General features: G+C 42.2%; 2 protein-coding genes across 5 annotated transcripts in view; one reads left to right on the top strand and one right to left on the bottom strand.

Moving 5' to 3' along the window:
* tbxas1 (thromboxane A synthase 1 (platelet)) overlaps positions 1–8,704 on the bottom strand; it is a 53,497-nt gene extending 44,793 nt beyond the window's left edge. The window contains exons 1-2 of one of the 2 annotated variants that reach the window (XM_030790066.1): positions 8,660–8,704; positions 6,388–6,512 (exon numbers count right to left, since the gene is read on the bottom strand). In XM_030790066.1, coding sequence (XP_030645926.1) covers positions 6,388–6,488 — 101 coding nt within the window. In that variant the 5' untranslated portion in view covers positions 6,489–6,512; positions 8,660–8,704. Of the gene's footprint in view, positions 1–6,387; positions 6,539–8,659 lie in introns of those variants that run through there. The other variant, XM_030790065.1, reaches the window with a different exon arrangement.
* Positions 8,705–9,998: 1,294 nt separating this feature from the next.
* hipk2 (homeodomain interacting protein kinase 2) overlaps positions 9,999–20,000 on the top strand; it is a 68,958-nt gene continuing 58,956 nt past the window's right edge. For 2 of the 3 annotated variants that reach the window (XM_030790743.1, XM_030790742.1), the window contains exon 1: positions 9,999–10,298. In XM_030790743.1, the coding sequence (XP_030646603.1) occupies positions 10,280–10,298 (19 nt within the window). In that variant the 5' untranslated portion in view covers positions 9,999–10,279. Of the gene's footprint in view, positions 10,299–19,492; positions 19,569–20,000 lie in introns of those variants that run through there. The other variant, XM_030790744.1, reaches the window with a different exon arrangement.

Below are 20,000 nucleotides of genomic sequence, written 5' to 3'. Positions count from 1 at the left end.
GGTTAGTCAGTATTGCTTTGTTTATATCAAAGTGCATTCATAAACATTATTTAGAGACTGTATAATGGATTAGAAAACAAACTTAGGACAAAATCCATCATTTCCCCGTGGAAGCCTACCGTTTGTCTCCTATTCTACCTCCAGTTTCCATCTGGCATTTAGCACAAAGCTTCTCCAACAAATGTCTCCCTTTACAATTATAGATTTTTCTTTCAAATGAATTTCTCTTGTTGCAAACATTAGCAACATGGTTTAATGAAGCCTGACACAAAAGAATTTGTAGAAGCACAGCTGTGTAAAGGCTGAAGTGGGGATGAGAAATTTGCTGCATACTTGTATCTCTTCATTATTGACATTCCAACCAGCATCTAATCAGTCACTGCAGCGCTCAACATAGCTCAGTACCTCACAGCAGACACAAAGATCCTCGTTGACAACCTCGCCTGCATACTACATTACCATTCAACCTGATTAAACAAGTCGCCTTAAACAAACACACACGCACACACCCACATATGCGTGCCCACACACACACACACACACACACATGCAGCACAATGGATGAGTGCCTTTCACTCAGAGCCACTCCTCTCAATATTGATGGAGTCTCATAGGGAGAGATCTCTGGTCTATGTCACTTCCACACTGAAACCTGTGGGTGAATGGGCATTGTTTTGGCAGAATTGTGGCATTTCTGCTCTGTCTTCATAAATGGCTAAGAAACACTGTCCAGTTGAGAAATATATATTTATAATAACAAATGTGTGCGGCACTGATGAGCCAGGAATTCACTGGTCTTTTAGACAGTGGGAACTACATGGATGAGCCGCTGGATCGCATGTTTGGATCTGCTTTAAGGCAAAATGTATTAGGCTAGTGCTCTCTCTCTCTCTCTCTCTCTCTCTATAGGAGAGCTCATTTCATAGCCTCCCACTCCAGTCATTAACTCTGAGTTAAGACTGTTATTTAAACACACAAATCACTGCTCTGAACCACACTTATGTCAAAGAGGCCTCCATTACACACACACACACACACACACACACACACACAAACACAGCTGCTGTGTGTGACAGTGAGCAAACCATCACGGGGACAGTCTGGCGCTCCATAGAGGTTTAGTAAGCAAGGCCTGTCAAAATCAAAGCAACCAGGGCCTCTGATGGGGCACTGGGTACGGTACACTGGTCACTGAACACAGCAAGTGAGGAAGACCTCTGGGTTAAATTCAAACGCACACCGCAGCCTGCATGCACTGTCTCTCTGTCTGTCTGTCTCTCTGTCTGTCTGTCTGTCTGTCTGTCTGGCTATATGTCCGTCTGTTCTTTCAACAACACACGCTATGGTTCTTTCCTAAGACGAGCTTATTTGCTGCATGAAAAAAGGTGAAAAAGCAAGGACGAAATGCTCTTGTTCGTCCCCATACTGCCAGAGAGAGCTACGCACACAGGTGCATGTCAGTCGCGTCGAGGGGGAACGAACGCAAAATCACAAAAGCAGAAAAATAATGATTAAAAAAAGGCTTCAGCAGGGCCCGTTGTGATGTCCCTCCTGTCTGTGTAGCATCATAGAGCCCCCCACCCCCCCACCCCCCTCAAGCTCCACAACACCTCCCAAACTCCCAGCTCTGCCCCCCCCCCCCCCCCCGAGCCCGTCGGAGCAAAACACACACTTCTATTTAGAGCCATCTGCAGAGACCTGAGTGAGCAATCTGCCTCCCCTAACACACCAAAGAGGGCTAGTAAACACTCCCAAATGAAAAAAAAAAAAAAACTGTACAAATCGAGGTTATGTATACCATTCATTATACGCGTCTCATGTTGTAACTATTATTCTTACTGCGCTGTATGTTGAAGATGGTAGTAATAATAAATCTTGATTTTCAAAGCACGTACACATTTCGTGAATTAATCAGAACCAAGAGAAAGTGAGTGTTGGTAAATATAACAGCAGATATTTGCATATACGATGATAACTACTTTTCCATTTCATATACATCAAGTGGGTTCCATTCATGACAGGAGAAGTATTTCTACATGAGCTGAGAGAGAAAGAGATACACATCATATTGAAATATAATGCCTCCAGAGCAGATGATGGTTAGTAAAGGTGGGCAACGTGGGTGTAATTGGACTTTAATCTGGTTAATCTGCCGGCTAAGAGACGACAATTCGATCAAGGCGAAGAGAGTGAGCCGCGATCTCGCCAAAAGAGATCGTTTGCTTCCATTAAAAACGAAAAAGAACGGGATGGAGGGATTACAACCGGTTCAAAGACAAAAGTGAAAAGATAAAATGGCCAACTCTTCCACCGCGCAACATCGGGGGAATAAACAGGGGCGGCATGGCAAGGGGCGAACCGGCAGACGTGCAGTAAACCCAGCCTCTGCTAAAACAGCTCCATACCGCCACTGGAGTCAAGCGCCCATCAAACGAGATACATCTGTGTCCAAAAGATCTTTAGTAGGCACACAGCACACTGAGACAATAGAAGATGCCAGCTAAAAATAGTGCAAATTCACTTTGCTGGCGGTAGAGGAGTGGAACGAGGACTATTCCAGAAAAGTAGGCCTCTACAAACTGGTCCGCTGTCTTCTGTTCTGGAATGTTCTGCAACAAACTCATTTGCAAAATGCTGAAACTCATTTGGAAACAGAGGTTGGGCCTATTTGAAATGAAGGTAGATTAATTTATTTGGAAGTATCAGGAGGCTCTGTCACCGTGGAAACGGCTGAGCATAGCAGTTTTTTTTTTTTTGTTCTGGGAGGCGTGAGCGGTGATATGATTCACTTTTGTGATGGATGGCCCTCTCCAACAGCTCTCAATTAAACAATAACTGTTTCGCAGGGCTGGCCAATGACAAAGAAAAGTCAATCTGGACATAGGAACCAGTGAGCTGCCAAGTCAGCTGTCCACAGCTTTATCCAATAACCACTCATGTCCTGTGGTTTTGCCACGTGTTAGCACATATGAGGTCAGACAAATGTCAGCTGGTTTATGACATGCCGTTCCCAAAGCCTGCATCGAGTCATATGTAACACACCTTTACTGGTCAGTTGAAGTGTGTGTGTGTGTGTGTGTGTGTGTGCAAGGTTATCCATGATGTCACGTGTGAATTATATGGCTTTCTCCACCCAGGAGAGGAACAAAAATGAGATGAGCTATTACCATAAACTGAATAGATTGCTCCGTGTAGAGTTTTCAACAAGCTGTACCCTCACCAAAGCAAGTCTGCATGTCTTCATAATGCATGCCAGTGTAATGGTAATAAAGAGCGTTAGGGTGGTCCTCTTCAGTGGGGTCTTTGTGAATGCAAAGATTGTTTCCAACCGTTCTGAGATCAGTATCCAGAGTGGCGTGGAGCAGAGTATAATAATGCACATTATAAAAATGAAAATCAGAGAAGGAGAGAGAAAATGAGAGGAGAGCAATGAAAAGAGAAAGAGAGAGAGAGAAAGAGAAAGGGAGAGAGAGAAAGGGATAGAAAGAGAGAGAGAGAAAGTGAAAGAGTTAATGTGAAAGAGTAAAAGAAAGACAGAGTGTGAGAGTGAGAGTGAGAGAGAGAGTGAGAGTGAGAGTGAGAGAGAGAGTGAGAGTGAGAGAGAGAGTGAGAATCTAACAGCGGCATCTCCTCTCTACCTGCTCCCATCTGCAGTGATATCATGTCTCCAGTATGTGACTGATCTTCTGAACTGGTGCCCGTAGTTTACACACCCTGACCAGTGAAAGACAGATGGACTCCCTCTTTTATGTATTTTTCATATTTTTACAAGCATCTCTGTGAGAATGTGTCATACCCTCCGTTTGCACCGGCCAGCAGAGAGATGTCGTCACAGTCCAAACGTCTAAATGCGTCCGGTCGGAAAGATTAGCACTTTTTCAAAATAAGAAGAAAAACAAACTTCTCGTGTTTCAGAGAAGGGGAATTTTCAGTCCCCATGAAGAAGGAGCTGTATTTTGGACACATACAACACCATATCGCCATAGCAACCCCACACTCATCACAGAGAGCTATACATAAAGCAGAAGCAGAGGGCATTTATAAGGGCTCTCTGAATTCAGACAAAGGCGCTCAGCCCCCAGCTGCGTGGTAGAACTCGGCTTGACCCGGGCCCGTTCTATTCATGTCCAAACCAGGGCACTTCTAAAAACAAAGCTAATCACCAGTAGGTGGCAGTCTGTTTGATCTCATAGTCCAACTTCAACTTAGATCTCTAAGTATCTCCAACAGCAGTGAAAGTGGCAGAGATAGATAGATAGATAGATAGAGAGAAAGAGAGAGAGAGAGAGAGAGAGAGAGAGAGAGAGAGAGAGAGAGATAGAGATAAAGATAGAGATAGGGGCAGAGGAAAAGGAAGAGAAAGAGAGAGAGAGAGAGAGAGAGAGAGAGAGAGGAGGAGAGAGAGATAGCGATAGAGAGAGAGAGAGAGAGAGAGGAGGAGAGAGAGAGAGATAGAGACAGAGTTAGAAATAGAGATAGTGATGGGACGCAGAGAGAGAGAGAGAGAGAGAGAGAGAGAGAGAGAGAGAGAGAGAGAGAGAGAGAGAGAGAGCGATACAAAGACAAAGACAGAGAGAAAGTGAGAGAGATAGAGTTTAAACTGCCAGACTGACCCCTCTCTGTCTAACCTCCGTGTCTGATGAGCTGAGACAGGTACTGGGAACTAACCTGGGGTGTCTGAGCTTCTTTTCCTTTAATTACTACAGGCGTTCAGGTGTGTGCTTTTTTTACCGGTATGATTTCAGCTCCAGGGGAACAGCTTTCCCCAAAGGCACAGAATCATCAGCGCAGTGAAAGATATTCTGTGTCAAATTTTTCATAACTGTTAGTGTGGCTGGCAGTTTATAAGAGCATGAAAAAAGTTTGACAAGAAACCTCAAGGCCCTGGAGAACCAGAGGCTTGTGTTTTACAGGGCAGTTACGTTTCAAACCAAGAGACTAAACCCTCTAATGTGGCTTATATCTGACCTAGAAGGCGCTCAAAAATACCACAATACATGTTGCCTCTACTAAATTTTCTCTTTCTTAACTTATGTGTCGTGGCTTCCGTCATGCGAGGTGGTTTTGTCCACTGATATAAATCTTCATAGGCATGATGACAGAGCAAAAAACCCTTACATAACCAACCTCTTTAAGCCTCTGTGAATGGCAGCTGTGGTTTCTGCCAAAAGACAGGAATTTACTTGCTTGGAACAGCTGTGTGTGTGTGCATATGTGCGTATGTGCGTGTGTGTGCGTGTGTGTATGTGTGTGTGTGTGTGTGCGTGTGCTTGTGACTGTGAAAAAAAAACACTGGACATCAGAGATCGCATTAGCTCTTGCATGGGAAAATCTGAAATGGACCAAGATTGGAAGATTTTTTTTTTAATAATATATTCCTCTTTAAAAAAAAATACATTTACTGTTAACTTGTTAAAATAGTTCATTTTGATATGTATTCAATGTAATACTGTAACCATTCTTTTATTCCTTTTTCATTCACTTAATTATGTTTGCAGAATGCATTTTTGGCTCGTAATTAATTACTCAAAGCCTCAAAATGGTGCAAAGCAAAAAAACTGCTTCCCTAAATAACCCTGCCTCGTCTCCTTGGTACCTGATTAAAAATGCTTCAAAACTATGCATACAGCTCAGAGAGAGCACAATTATAAAAACACAAAAAAAGGTATCATTTGGATCTGAGGTGTAAGCTTTGAGAGACAAACATTATGGCTAATAGAAATTCATTTCATCAAAAGTCAACGCCTCTTTGTTGTTAAGAGCTACAGTGAGAGAGAGAGAGAGAGAGAGAGAGAGAGATGTCTGTCGATTCATTCATTCCTGCATGGTTGCCTTCTCAATTATGGTCTAACTACCTCTTGTAAATAAGTAGCTATAATTGAAAGTGCAAATTTGTACCGCAGCAAAGCTATGATGTGGAAAGGCTAAGTAAAAATAAGGTCTTTCATTTTAGCTGACTCCTGGTATTGCAATCAGACTCAAAATATCTCTAATTGTGACTGAATATTGTGTTTTGATTTCTTCTCACTTCTTATTAAATTTTAAAGATGTTTTTCTTTCACATTTACACTGGTGAGGTCATTGTCAATGATTTCTTTTTTTTTTCTTTACTGGGGCCAACTTAGTACACCCACCTCCTTAATTTAAAAAAAAATCTGTCTGCACTGAAAAATGACATTTGTTCTATGTAAAAGTTGAGCAGCATCCTCTGTCTTAGTTCATCTTTGGCATTGCAACACATTTGGATTAATATCGACCGTTAAACCAGTCATTGCTTTGCATCTGGACTGTCCAGTCATGAAGTTGTTCCAAGTACAACAGATGGACCTGAAAATGCTTTCATGTTCTGTCATGGGAATCTGTAGCTAGGTAAAATGTTACACTCACCAGTAAAGAAGACCCAGAAAGAGCAGAAAGAGGCCCAGAGACACAGAAAGGCCACTGGCTTCCACAGTAAATGTCTTCAACAAACTCTCCACCACCTCCATGTTAAACACACACTAACCCGGACCCTGAGTAGGATAAAGAGAGACGGCCGTTAGAGTCTGTTACAGAAAGAAAGATGATGACACTTCTGGAACATCTAGACTTTTCACCTGTTTTTAGAGGACCAATGTAAGTCGGTGAAAGTTAAATGTAACGTGTCCTTTCTCCCTCTTACTGGACGCTGTTTTCAACCAGTCAAAAGAACTGAATTGATTTATTGAACAAATGAGTAACAACAGTGGATTTTGTGATCTGTATACAGACATCTGAAAATTGCGAACAACATTATTCGTGGGGACAGCTCTCGTATGTCAACAGACAATGCCCCTGACCTAACTATTGTTTTGTGAGGACATAGAATCTACAGTGGTTTCCATGGCATCAAACAGTAGCCATTTGTCATTCATTCTCTAAAGGGGTTTTTGTCCATTCTGCCCCCTCCCCACCCCCGCTCCCCCACTTTTACAACACCATATTCTGAAATGCATTCAGTATTACTTAGACAAATGTTAATGATCGACCACGTTGTGTAGGAGCACAGAGGGTCATGACCACAAACTCAGCATACCTGAAACTCCACAGAAACCCATTTGATCTTTATAGACCTGATGAGAGAGGGAAACCACACAAGGCAAACAGGTTTTTGTCCTCTCCCCCCAGGGACTAAATGTTATCTCTTTATATTTGCTGATGTTTAGGAAGAACATTTTTTTTACTATATGATTGTTATGAATTATACTGCCACATATTTTGTCTTTTTACAACCCCTTTTTCCAATCACCTGTTTCTCGCTAACCTATTTTCAGGTTGGAGAGAGAGAGCGCACCCAGAGAAAACACCTGGTACTTAGTTGTATGTCTGTCAGCAGAAATCATACGCTCTGTGTACCTCTACATCTCAAAGTATGACTGTTCTAATATCTTCAACCCTGAGAAATGTCTACAAATGTACTACGTTTGTTAAATAGTGAATATGGATGAAGTAAAGAGTGAATCTTAATATATGATGACATATTTATTATATATTTACGTATTATGTATTAATATATAAATCTATATGTACTGTTTATTTATGTATCATAAAGCGGCAAAATAAAACTTTATCGTTATCAGACTGAATGTGAAAGTCCTACCTTGTCGATGTAACTTGGTAAAATTTAGGGAACTCAAGGAGTTTTCTCTGGCCTAAATTACTGAGCCTGTTTATGTACTGGCCCCTCCTTTTGCACTTTGTCCTTCTTTTTTTTCTCCTTTAGCCAAGAAAATCCCTCCAATCATGTAATTGTGAATATGACATGGAGGGAGTTCATGACCTCTGATCAGCAATATTAGGCTGAGGTAGCTATCAGCGATACATCTGAAGTGGCAGTATAAATAATGCTGATTAAATGTGACACTACGAAGGCCAAAAATGTATACAAAATGTTAAACACAACAGTAAACTACTTAAGGCCCCTTGGACAGCACAATTGTTTCAAATTAACAAATGTGTCAGTTTGGTCATATCTTTTAATATGTGTTAAGAAAAACTGCTTTCTTAAATTTGTTATGCATTTTTTCTGAATACTTAAAGATAACTCTTTAGTAGTAAGAAGGGAGACTACATAAACACTCCTTCAAAGCTCTAATTTTCCTGCAGTTCCCTGGCTTTCAGTAAACGACAGACTTAAATAAAGTAAGCTCCACTAACTGCACCATGCTAATATGATGTGACATAGATGTCTTATAATATAGAAAGATACCTTGAACTGCCACAGACAGAACAGGGAAACAATCTGATATTCATATGTAAACCTCTGACCGCTAAACCTAATTTTGTTACCTTTCATGACTGAGTTGCAAAACGGGAAAATCCCGCACTGGACAGCCAGAGCTAATAAGGTAAAGGACTCCTGACAGGTTGACTTTATTCAGTACAAAAAAGACGAAATATTTAAACTACTTAATGTCATTGTTTGAAGAGGCGGCTGTAAAGAGCCTATTCTACAAGCCTCATGCCTTCTTTTATGTAACGAGACAACTGCAGCAAGGACGTATTTCACAACAATGTTATGGACGGGGGAAAAAATAAAACAAGAAAAAAGACAAAGCGCCGCGTTAAAACTGACTTTACGAATGGACTGTTACGGTTAATCATACATAATGTGCAGAAGAGTGGGATAAAGCCAGCTTACCCTTGACACTTAGTTGTTCCTGATCGCGAACACTTCTTGTTTACACGAAAGCGCTAATGGTTAATGTAGTTCTTAGGGAATTGGCTAGTACTACATTTAACGTAGCAATGGGCATTGTGGTACTTGTAGTTCATATATAGGCTACATATATATTTGAAGTGAATCCGACCACACAGAGTGCACTGAAAGTCTTAATTTGTGTACGAGATGGTAAAGACAAACATTTCGCACCAATATGCACTTTTAAACTTGCAAACCATTCAGTGAAATTCCCTTTTGTTTAATTTCAGATTATTACATCACGACACGGATAGCCGGTAACATGAATAGCCTACTTAGGCTATATGATTTCATTTGTACAAAGAGCATTCACTGTTCCTTGTCTGATGACATAGGTCTACTGTGAATTTTTGTATTCTGTAGTGTTAATGTTGATGATAGAGGAAGACAGTGATAGAGGTGTGGGCACTTCTAAAATGAAATTCCAGGCAACTTTTGCGGTCATTCATTACAAATCGCGATATTTGACTTACACGGTTTTCGTACCCTCGTATTCAACAATATCGACATAGCCGACGTCATATGGGTTATCTCTAACCTCTCTTTACCCTCCCAATTAATTTTAAATCTTCGATATCTAGTATCTGAAAATGCGGCAGTTGCACCACATCTAATTAACAGTAAAATGAATGCTGTTCTGGGCTTGAAATAAATCAATAAATTACTCATCTACAACGTGCTCTTTTTTTTTTTTGCTGTGACAGATAAATGACAGATTATTCACATCTGTATGAGTCTATGTAATCCGATTCCGCTCTACTTCATTCTGTGAAAATCCAGTGGCGTCATACAACGATTTGATACAGGCACAACTTTAGCTCACAGAATCATTCAACTTTGGCTCAATCAGCAATAGGGCTCCTACATTGTAAAGTGATCACACTGAACAAATGATGTCACTGAAAATAATTAACGACGTAATAATATAAAATAGCTTTATTATTAATTTAAAGATAACATGCTTTTGGCACAATGTTGGCACAGGTTTCCAGGATAATTTATCTCATATCTAACGTTAAACAGAGGAAAAGACCAACTAGATAACTGCTTTGTTCTTAATATAGAAGTTCATATGTGAGCATGTCCTCTGTATTTAGTATAATTCATATCAGAGAATTCTCTGCGTCTATCAGTTTTACCTCATCTGTTGTAGTCCCGGTCGCCCCCCCCCCCCCCTTTTTTTCGGTGTTCGAAGAGATAGGCAATCGATTATAAGAGCAAACTCGCTCTGCTTTCTCCATTGCAACTTTTGCAGGCACTCCACAGACATGTTCACCATAAGCTGAAGCAGACCTGCAATTTGGCTCAACCTTTGAGCCAAAACAATCCAAGATTCGTGGGAATAAGTTGCAGATATCTTCATTTCGTATTTCCTCTTTGGGCTAATCATAAAATTTCTATTCTGGATGTGATTTTTTATTCTTTTTCTCCCTGATGAACTGGGCTAGTAATGCAGGAGACAGCGACTCTGTCAGTGGCTCAAGATGGCAGATTTTTATTGAGTTCTGAACTGAATTGTCGTTTCATTTTTTGCCATGAATAACAGAAGCCCTTGCACCGATGGCCCCTGTATACGAAGGTAAGAGATACTTCGCTGCGAGCTGCGGTGATTAGAGCAGACGCGTATATTACCTTGAAAATTTATCTCACTGCATGGTATGTGCTTGGAGATGTTATACCGAAAATACTCTCTTTATATGAAAATAAGAACATTTTAGAAACACTGATGCTATCAGTTGTTACAATTCCTAAATATTGATGATGAGATTTATTTATTTAGTTAGTTTGGTGTTTTATACATGACGAAATTATGCTGAAAACAAACCATTAAATTTTTCCAGTCGGTATGCCCATTGCAGCAATGTCTTGTTTTCTTTTGATTGCCGACTTATTCGAATCCTATACCGCAATTATATGTTTTGTAAGTTAACTTTGGTTCATATGTCATTATTACAAAAGACATTTGTATTGAAATGTCCGTGATATAATTTGATAACGTTTATATTCAGGGAAGAAAGGAGACGGAAAGTGCGAAAAGTCCCTGTCAGTTATGCACGCAAGGGGGCTACAGACATAGCTTTATTCGTTTATAGCCTATTACGGTATTAGAATCATATCACTTTAAAACAACTTACTTGTATTTCACAGGTTTTACTAACGAGTATTAACGCATTAATAGACAAATGACTTGATTTTCATTTTTAATCCAAACTACTGTCGAATGATGGTCAGTCGATCCACTGCAGCATTACAGCGACGAATCCGAACGAGAAAATGACATTCGGTATCAAAGAAATAACGTATTTTATTTCAGACTAAGTCTCAATAAGCGATAAACTCATTTGTTTTTATCTGTTGTTGGTTCTTTGTGAAATGCTATAGCGCGTACACTGTATTTTTGGATTACGTACAGATCGGTAGTGGTTTCGATGTTACACACGATTGTGATTCTTGGTTTGTTAAAACAGTGCTTCTTATCCACCGAAAGTATTTTACTACGATTTCCCGAGCCGTCTTAGTTTAACATACGCAGTACGATATGTTACTGCATCGCTAATCTAACAAAGAGAAACACTTCACCCATGATTGTGTCTGTTTCCGAAAAATGCTCTTGGTGTCCCGCCGCCCTGAGTGAACCAAAATTTATATTCTGTCTTCAGTTTAATCGCCATTAATGTCAATCTTTCTACACTTAGAAATACATTTGCACCTGAAAACACAAAAAAGTGTTGTACGTGTGTGCCAGGATAGTTAGGGAAAGAGTATCTATCGCATGAATTGTTTATTTATGTCTGTCAATACGAGATTTCAATCTTAATTGACGGTAACCTTTGCTCCCTCTTCTGGTGACATAGAGAATAACTATTATAAGAGAATTGTATTGGCCGTGTCGGAGATGGCCAGTGCAACACTGTATCTTTTTGTATTATTCCAGTGTTTTCTGTTGTCGAGTATTTAATTATTTGTAGCTTTAAATACGTTACTTAAACCGCCACTGATGACTTCGTTGGCTGTGATATGCCAGACACATTTACTTGACTGAGGTTTGATAGGATTGAAGATTGCGAGGAAATGAGTGGAAGATTGTGTGGAAAAGATACGGTTTATGAATGAAAAGAAAATCATATAAAAACATTTCCAGCTAAAAGTGAAGTTCTGAAAGGTCACGGTTTCACATTTTGAAATGACTCTTAGAGTTGTTGTAGTTAATGCGCTTCTAATGACAACTGAAAGAATGGCACTGAACTCATCTATCGGTTTCTTAAACCACATAGTTCGAGGGGTGCAGCTTTGAATATACCTGCGGCAAGACCGAAGGCTGGTCAGGAATGGGTTCTCCGTTTATTTTCCATTGCCATTTGTGTTGCGCGCAGTTTTATGATATTTCTCATTATCTCTAACAGTCTAAAAGCGCTGTTAATGAAGTCATCACGCATTTAATGACAGGAGGTAGTGCTACTGCGCAGATACATTTTGAAGTGTATCTATCTAAGAACATGTGCAGACGCGTGCCGTCTTAGAGGTCAACGGTACATGTAACGACTCAGGCTTTAAATCATACTGTTATGAACGATCCTGAGTGTCTACATCTCAAACAGACAAATATTAAATTGTTCCAGTGTTGAGCCAGACAGTAAAACTCACTACACAAAACTGAAAGCTGAAACGACACACCTTAACGAGTTGAAATTGCATTCTCTGGCTTCCTTTTCACTGTGGCAATATGGTTAAGGTTTGGTTGTTAAAGAATCAGTGGTCAAACACGGATTGTTCAATAGGAACATTTCAGAAAGAAATATGTCCTCTTTCAATTCATGTTATACGTGTAACATCCAGAGTTTATTTTTGCTACAAAACCATTAATTTAGCATATTACATTGTTATTAACTTGATCAATGGCATGCAAAAGGCTTACATTTGTTTCCTGAACCATCTCAGTGAAATAGAACGTAGATTACTATGTGAGTATTTGTCACACGATTTAAAACCGGATTAGAGATTTTGTAGGCTACTATGTGCTTTCATGTCATGCATATCTGGCGTTTAATTACAACACTGGGGGATAGACTGAGGTCGGTGGTCACGCTAGTTGTTAGGGATATTATTTGAGTCGCTGGTACAATGGAGAAGTTGCAGCGCGTATGATTATCATGCTTGTCCGATGGTAGTTGCGTGGCTTACTGAGCGGGCTCAACATCTTGACTTCTTGTTACCAAGACGGCAGAGTAATCTGGGGCTGGAACGCCCCAGGAGCATAGCCTCATAACCCAAACTGACATGTTGATGAATGTCTGATGGAAGGAGGGGAATGATTTGTCTCCAGCTGCGGGAACGCTAACATTCAGACACCGTCTAATCTTGCCCACAGAACGAAGGGTAAAAATCTGACAGACAGGGAGGTAGCGAGTCAGAGAGGAACTCTTGACTTCATTTGGGTGGATTAAGTTCTTCTTAGTCTTGGTCAAACAACATCTGTAAAATTTTCTTTTAAAACGTTTCCAGACCAGATGACTAACAGGCATTTCAGAAAGCAGAGTTGTAGAGTTCTTTTTGGGAAGCTGGCAAAAAAATATAAATAAATAAATAAATAAATAAATAAAAAGAATTGGGTTTTGCGCTTGGGAAGTCAGCTCTCATTAACTTTCCGCTAACCCTAAGAGGAGCTGTTCCAAAATATATTACTGATAGGTGTGGCTTGTCAACACAGCTTTCAATTATTCAATTCTTGTCATTGAGTCGATTTGGGAACACCTGTGTCAGCTCTCTGTTGTTTTGATATAGTTGACAGATTGGCTCTCGAGTGATCTCGACCTACGCCTTTATTCCACTGTCTTTAGCAGTTTGACCTTGAGTAGAATTCCAGGAAAATCCATAGGCTTCTAGGTCGCTCCCGCTCTGAATGAGTTTGCATTGTTGTCCTCTTGATTGCAAGGAAATGCTATGTTTAGGGTGCATTGAATCACTGTCATACCAGGCTGTGTGGTACGGGGCAAAGGAACTCACAGTTCCCATCCTTCATATCTGTTTACATGACTAGACCATGCTGATTATCCAGGTCTTCTCGCTCTACCTGAATCGCACCGAGGAACTAGGAAATAATAGACACCAATTCAAAGCCTCCCTTTTTGTGAACGAGGTCCTTGGAGGCATTTTTTGCATTTCGCTAATGCGCCGTGAATGAGACCGCAGCGAGGTCTGATTGGACTGTCCACATTTCATTTATCTTCCTCTTTGAGACCGGAGAGATATTTGAGTCCACAGATGTTTTTTGGGGGGGCAAAGGATATGGGGGGGGGTGGGGGCTTTCCTCACAGGTGGGCTCTGCTGGTGGTTTCAGGAACATTTGGGGGTAGGGTGGTGCAGGGGTGGGGGTGGGGGGTGTCTTTTTCCGACAGAATCCAGAATGACAGCGGGTAGCCCTTGCGGAGCTGAGCCTGTACCCCTGGCTCCCCCTTGCCCTTATTCTGACTGTTTTCAGGCTTTGTTCTGGGCTGCTCCTGCTAACCTCATACTGCTCCAGCCTGGATGATCCCTGAAATGGTTAGGGTTCTTTTTTTTTTTTGTAATACATCTGGAGTGAGCTATATATCGTGTATTTCTTCTGAATTTTGACAAACGTAGTCCCCTCAGTAATTATTCATGTTACAGAGCCTTGTCCGTTTTGATTAGAGGTTGAGGGAATTCTGATATACCATAGAGAGAATAGAGAGACGTGTTTTTGTTCTTGCAATCCCGTTATGATTATTGTGCATTGATGAAGAGTGGAGCCTCCTGCGACATGAACTCCGGTTCACCTCTGTGGAGACAAACAGGAGTCTATAATGCTTGGATCCAGGACCCCTCGCTTTTTTTTTTTTTTTCGTTTCTTTTTTTCGCCAGAAAAGCATCCCTTGTGCAGCTGTGTTCAGAGCTGATCTGCAACCATGCAGAAAGACAAAAGGATCTAGCTCCCCACCTCAAGCTCTAAACGTGTTTGCTTGTTTGAGGTGAAAGCTTGTTCTTAAATCTACTGTTGCTGCAGAGAGAGCCTTCCCATGCAGTGCATATGCAATGAGTCAAGCTGCATGCTTGCAGACACACTTTTTCCACCTGTCTCAGTGCAAGTGCGTCGTACAGTTGCTTCGCATAGTACATGTGGCACTACCTCTATTACTGCCGCTCCTATTGTGAGCACTAATACTTGTAAAAATACTAATACTAATTTATTTTGGTTTTCCAAAACATCTCCAGATCGCTAATGAATCTAATACGTTTGTGAAACAAAGGCCAGAGCACGATACATAAAACCAATAGATGATATTGTTCTCCTGCAGACACAGAGAAAAAACCAGTACAGATGGGACAGAACCGCCTTCCTCATTAAACCAATTACGGGCAGGTGTTATTTACAGGTTTAGGTGAGAAGATCAGTTTTAGAGCGTCACGGGACAGAACCCCAGCCTGATCATGCACCTTAAGGTGTGTAAAACAGTGAGTTCTGTCTCTGAGTTAGGTTTGTTTGGTTAGCTGGGTTATCGTGGCTACCAAACAGATAAAGAAGGAGGAAGGGAGATCCGACACATCTGAACGTTTGCGCGGCTCAGCCCGTCCCCCCCCCCCCCCTCAGCTGCGGCGTTCGGGCTGTATCTTCCAGAGACGGGGGGAGAGAGTCTGCGTTGGCACGTTTTCTTTGATCAGATGTGAGAGGATGGGTTCACAGTGGGGTCTCAGCCTCTGCATTGTTCTCAGTCTGAGCCTAAATGAAAAGAGAGGCTTTTTTTTTTCAAGTCCGATTTGTTTGGCTATAATCACACGGCAATTACCGCTTCATGAAAGGCGCTATTCATTTTTTGCCCTCACACCTAGCTTTAGCTTAGCTCCACGGGGGCTCGTGTCGCCAGTTGTTGACTGAAGGCACTCAGGAAAGATCCATGTTACGCGCGACTCATAATTCATACCATGTTGAGGGGCTGCAGTTGGATCTTTCAATTTGTTTAAGGTAAAAGGGGCAAGTTGAGGATACATATCTCAGCAGAACTATTCATCATATGTTATTTTGTATTGTTAACACACTTATAAATCCATTAGCATCAATGTATCATGCCGGTGTTTGACATAAATGTATATGTGATTTCGTGGGGGGTGAAGCTGTTCAGGGTAAGGTTTTTGAGGCTGACTGTAACATAACTGCCCCCACACCCCCACCCCAGCCCCACCACATCTTCTCCTTCTTTCATCTGTTCGGATGTAAATGGTCAGCACAGACTCTGCCCATGTGACCATGGATAGCTTGATGAGCAGATTTTGAGCACAGAAACAGGCTGTTGCGTGTGTGTGTGTGTGTGTGTGTGTGTGCATGTGTGTGTGTGTGCCCTGCCCCCTCCGCTGACGCCTCATGCTAGCCTGTGATGAAGCACATTGTCCTGTTTGCTTAAATCCTATTGTTTTTGATGACATCCCTCCCGGTTCAGACTGTTTGGCATAGAGAATTCTGGAACAGCCACAGCGTTAGAGCATAAATTACAACTAGGACATGATCTGACAAGTCAGCTTAAACTTGCGTGTATATCTGAACACTTCTTCCCTCATAGCTGTGAAACAGTAGGAGGTCAAAGACTGCTTTAAAAAATATACTTATTTTTTCCCTCTGAGTTCTATCAAAGTGAAGCATGCATTGATAATCAGGCCCTCTGCAGGACCCCCTCTGAGTGACAGAGGATAGTAGGATAGTGAACAGTGAAGTGAATGGGAAAGGGTAGGGTTATATGAGAGAGAGGGAGAGGGAAAGGGAGAGAGAGAGAGAGAGAGGGAGAGGGAGAGAGAGAGAAAAGAACAAAGAGGAAGATCCTCAAAATGCATTTTGGGGTCTTGTGCATGTACAGGGATTAGGGCAGTCCTGGTCACTCAAGCTTGTGCCTGCTCTTCTGTGCACATGCGCGCACGCGCGTGTGTCTGAGGCCCGGAGAGCTGTAGACAATATTGAAAGTAAAAATTGTCTGCACACAGAATGATTGTTGGGCTCTATCTCTTTTTGGTCACATTAGCTGAGTACAGGCCTTTCACAGATGGCTGCAGGTAAGCGTGACACGCTTGGCTGATAACCAGAGGACTTCAAAGCCCCAGACGAAGCAGTCTGCCCCACTTTTGATGCACGCCAGGAGGACAGAAAGAGGGACACAGTGCTCTGGATGACTGGAGCAGTTAGAGCACTTCTATATGCGTGGAAATGCATGGAACTGGTGAATTAGTGATGCACCAGCGTTCAGAACTTATGCACACACACTCACACACGCAAGCACACATACACTCGGCCCTGCCGTCCTGCCCGGTTCACAACAAGGACAGAACTCTGAGAATTTAACAAAGAAAAGAACTACATTCATAGGAGAGGATGAATGGAAATTAAATTGGCATAAGACAAACGTGGTCTGATGTTAAAATCTTTCCCTTGTGAAATGCAATCATAGAGTGTGCATTTTTTTTCTAATATTCTTTGTAAGCGATTGTATTGTTTTAGTAACCAGAGGAGGGCATTCATTATCTGGGCCCCTGCTTTTGTTTATTGGTGCATGAAGAACAGCCAGGCTTTCACCCTTCACTTCAAAGCCTCTGGCACTTATCCTGCCTGCCACTTTGAGCTGAACCACCATTTCAGTGAGAGAAAAATAGGGAGAGAGAGAGAGAGAGAGAGTGAGGGGGGGTTTTGGAAGAGAAAGGCTAGAAAGAAGAGGGGATATCTCCCCCCTCCTCCCAAGCAGTCCAAGGTTGTGCGTCTCCAAGGGGTTCTTTGGGGTCTGGAGAGAGGTGGTTGTGAGTTTTTTTGGGGGGAGGGTGGAGACTAAGGTCTGTGAAGTCGCTATGTTGAGAAAGACTAACCTGTCTCCTCTGTATGAGGATCAATAACACACGGACCTCTCTCTCCCTCTCATGCATTCTCTACGATGGGTCATGGCAGCTGTGAACTCATTCAACTAGGGTCTTTACGAAAGCTAACTCTCTCTCTCTCTCTCTCTCTCTCTCTCTCTCTGTCTCTGTCTCTCTCAGACTGAGAAACTGTCTCCGAGAAAGGGCAGGCATTGACCTTTTGTTATGAAAGCATGGCCTTTGCTGTTCCAGGCACTGTTGTTTTTACCTTGCAGAGTATTATGAGAAAGACAGAGACAGGGAGTTACGGGTGAAGGATCAGGCACCGCGTCTGTGAAATATGGGCTGCTTTTCCAGTCAGCCCAGGCCCTGCTCTCTGCGAGCTGATAAGAGCTACATGGCAGCCCGGACACTTAACGCTGGCAGAGAGCCATTCTTCCAGAACTCTCTTTGCCCCTTATTTATTTGCGACCGCACATACTGTAAATATTTCAGGCTGACTCTCCTTTTGTTGCCTGAGAATGGAGAGAATGGTTATGAGGGGAAAGATATCACTTCAGCAATTTGGAAATTGTTTAGTTGCCCTATGCTTTTAAGTAAAACTGTCTTATGCTCATGTCTGTCTGACTGTGTCCTTATCTGTTCTGAGTAAAACCACAAATTTTGCTTGTAGAGTAGTGTGAAGGATATATGAATATGTCTATTACAGATGTGTATGTGGCCTCTTTCCTGCCTTAAGAAGGTAAAAGGTATGTTTCACATATTCGCTGTAAAAACAGGCTAAAGGTCTCCAGGAGCACACAGTGCTCATAATTCAAAAGAGGTGCTCAAGATGTGAAAATGGAGAACTGTGAACCTGTTAAAAACGATAGGTGAGAAAGAAAAAGAAAGAGCGAGCAAGCGAAAGAGGGAGAGAGAGAGAGAGGGGGAGAGAGAGAGAGAGAGAGAGAGAGAGAGAGCAAGAGGGAATGAGCAGAAGAAAAAAAGAGAGAGTATAATAAAGTACAGCTGTAAAGTTCTTGACCATTGTGGTGTGAGTGTGTGAGGTACAGTTTGGCACCACGGCCTGAAATATCATGTGTGTTTGTCACTGTGAGGTGCCTCCGGTGCCAGCCCTGTGTGTTTTCAACGATGTTTGGACAGTAGCTGAGTGGAAGAGAGGGAGGGCAGTCGGTGTGGACAGATCAGAGGATGCGATGTGCTGTGTCCACACACACACACATGCACACCCACACAGAGGCACAAACACACACACACACACACGTGCTACATACACAAAGAGGAATGAAAAACCAAGGTCTTATTTGATTGCAAACAGCCCCTGTCCAGTTCTTACCTTCCTCTTCTCCCTTGTGCGCGTAAACAAACACGCCGAAAGGGCAATAAGAAGCTAAAATAAAACCTCGCCTGGCCTCTTCTCTGACCGTCTGTCTTTTCCTGTGAAGGCTTAGTGAGGAGGGAATGGGTGGGTTGAACATTTTATCATTATCAGACACATTGACGCTCGACGCCCTGGTGCGTCGGTTATGCCGTCCCTGTCCCTGAGAGCAACCGCTAACACTCGAAAACAAACATGTTTTGGAAATGGAGCCGATGTTGGCCTTTGATTGGCCTGGTGGATGACTTATCGAGTTTGACTGGTTTCTCGTGCGGTTCAGAGTAGCCTGCTCCTGGGTGACTCTCTCCCAGCTGAGCCCTCTGTGTTTGTGTATATGCATGTATGCGTGCGTGCCTGTGCCTGTGCGTGTGCGTGTGTGTGTGTGTGAGCGCGTGTATCAGTATCTCTCAGAAGGCCACGTCTCTGTGAGTTTGTTTAATGATAGAGCAAATGAGATAGAAGGTCACTGATCTCCGTGCTGAAGACATAGGTTCAGTTCACGGATAGTGTACATGTTTAAGTCTTAAAATACTCCACTAAGCCAGTGACAGCCTCAAAATGCTTTAGTCGCAGCCTCTGGGTACTAGTATCAGAAACTTCGAGTCTCAAGCTTTTACAAATGGAAGTGTGAGTTTCAAAATTGCTTTCAAAACTTTGTGTGAATTCAACTCATAAATGCATGTCTGTTCTTGCTACAATGTGGTACTATTTCTGCTAACTGAAGGCGGTAGCCTTCGAGGCTTTCATTTAGCATAAAGTCTATGAGTAGCCAGATGTTTCATTTGGTAAAGTATGAGTATTTGGGGCTTTCTTGCTTTTGCAGTATGAATGAGGCATTTTCCTTGTGACTTTTGTGTTTCTGAGAAAGAGCTAATGGCACATTTACTAGTGTTAACACTGAGGTGTGTATATATGAATCCAAACTTATACATTTGCTGTGCTCAGGGGTAATTTTGTGCTGTTTTCAAACCCCCCCCCCCCCCCCCCCCCCCCCCCCCCCCCCCCCCCTCAAAATGGGTGGACATGGTCAAGGTTGAACAGGGGTCTGTCAGGCTAAAA

Source organism: Chanos chanos, chromosome 13 (assembly GCF_902362185.1).
Source record: "Chanos chanos chromosome 13, fChaCha1.1, whole genome shotgun sequence".
Taxonomy (NCBI): domain Eukaryota; kingdom Metazoa; phylum Chordata; class Actinopteri; order Gonorynchiformes; family Chanidae; genus Chanos; species Chanos chanos.
This window is presented reverse-complemented; position numbering and strand designations above follow the sequence as displayed.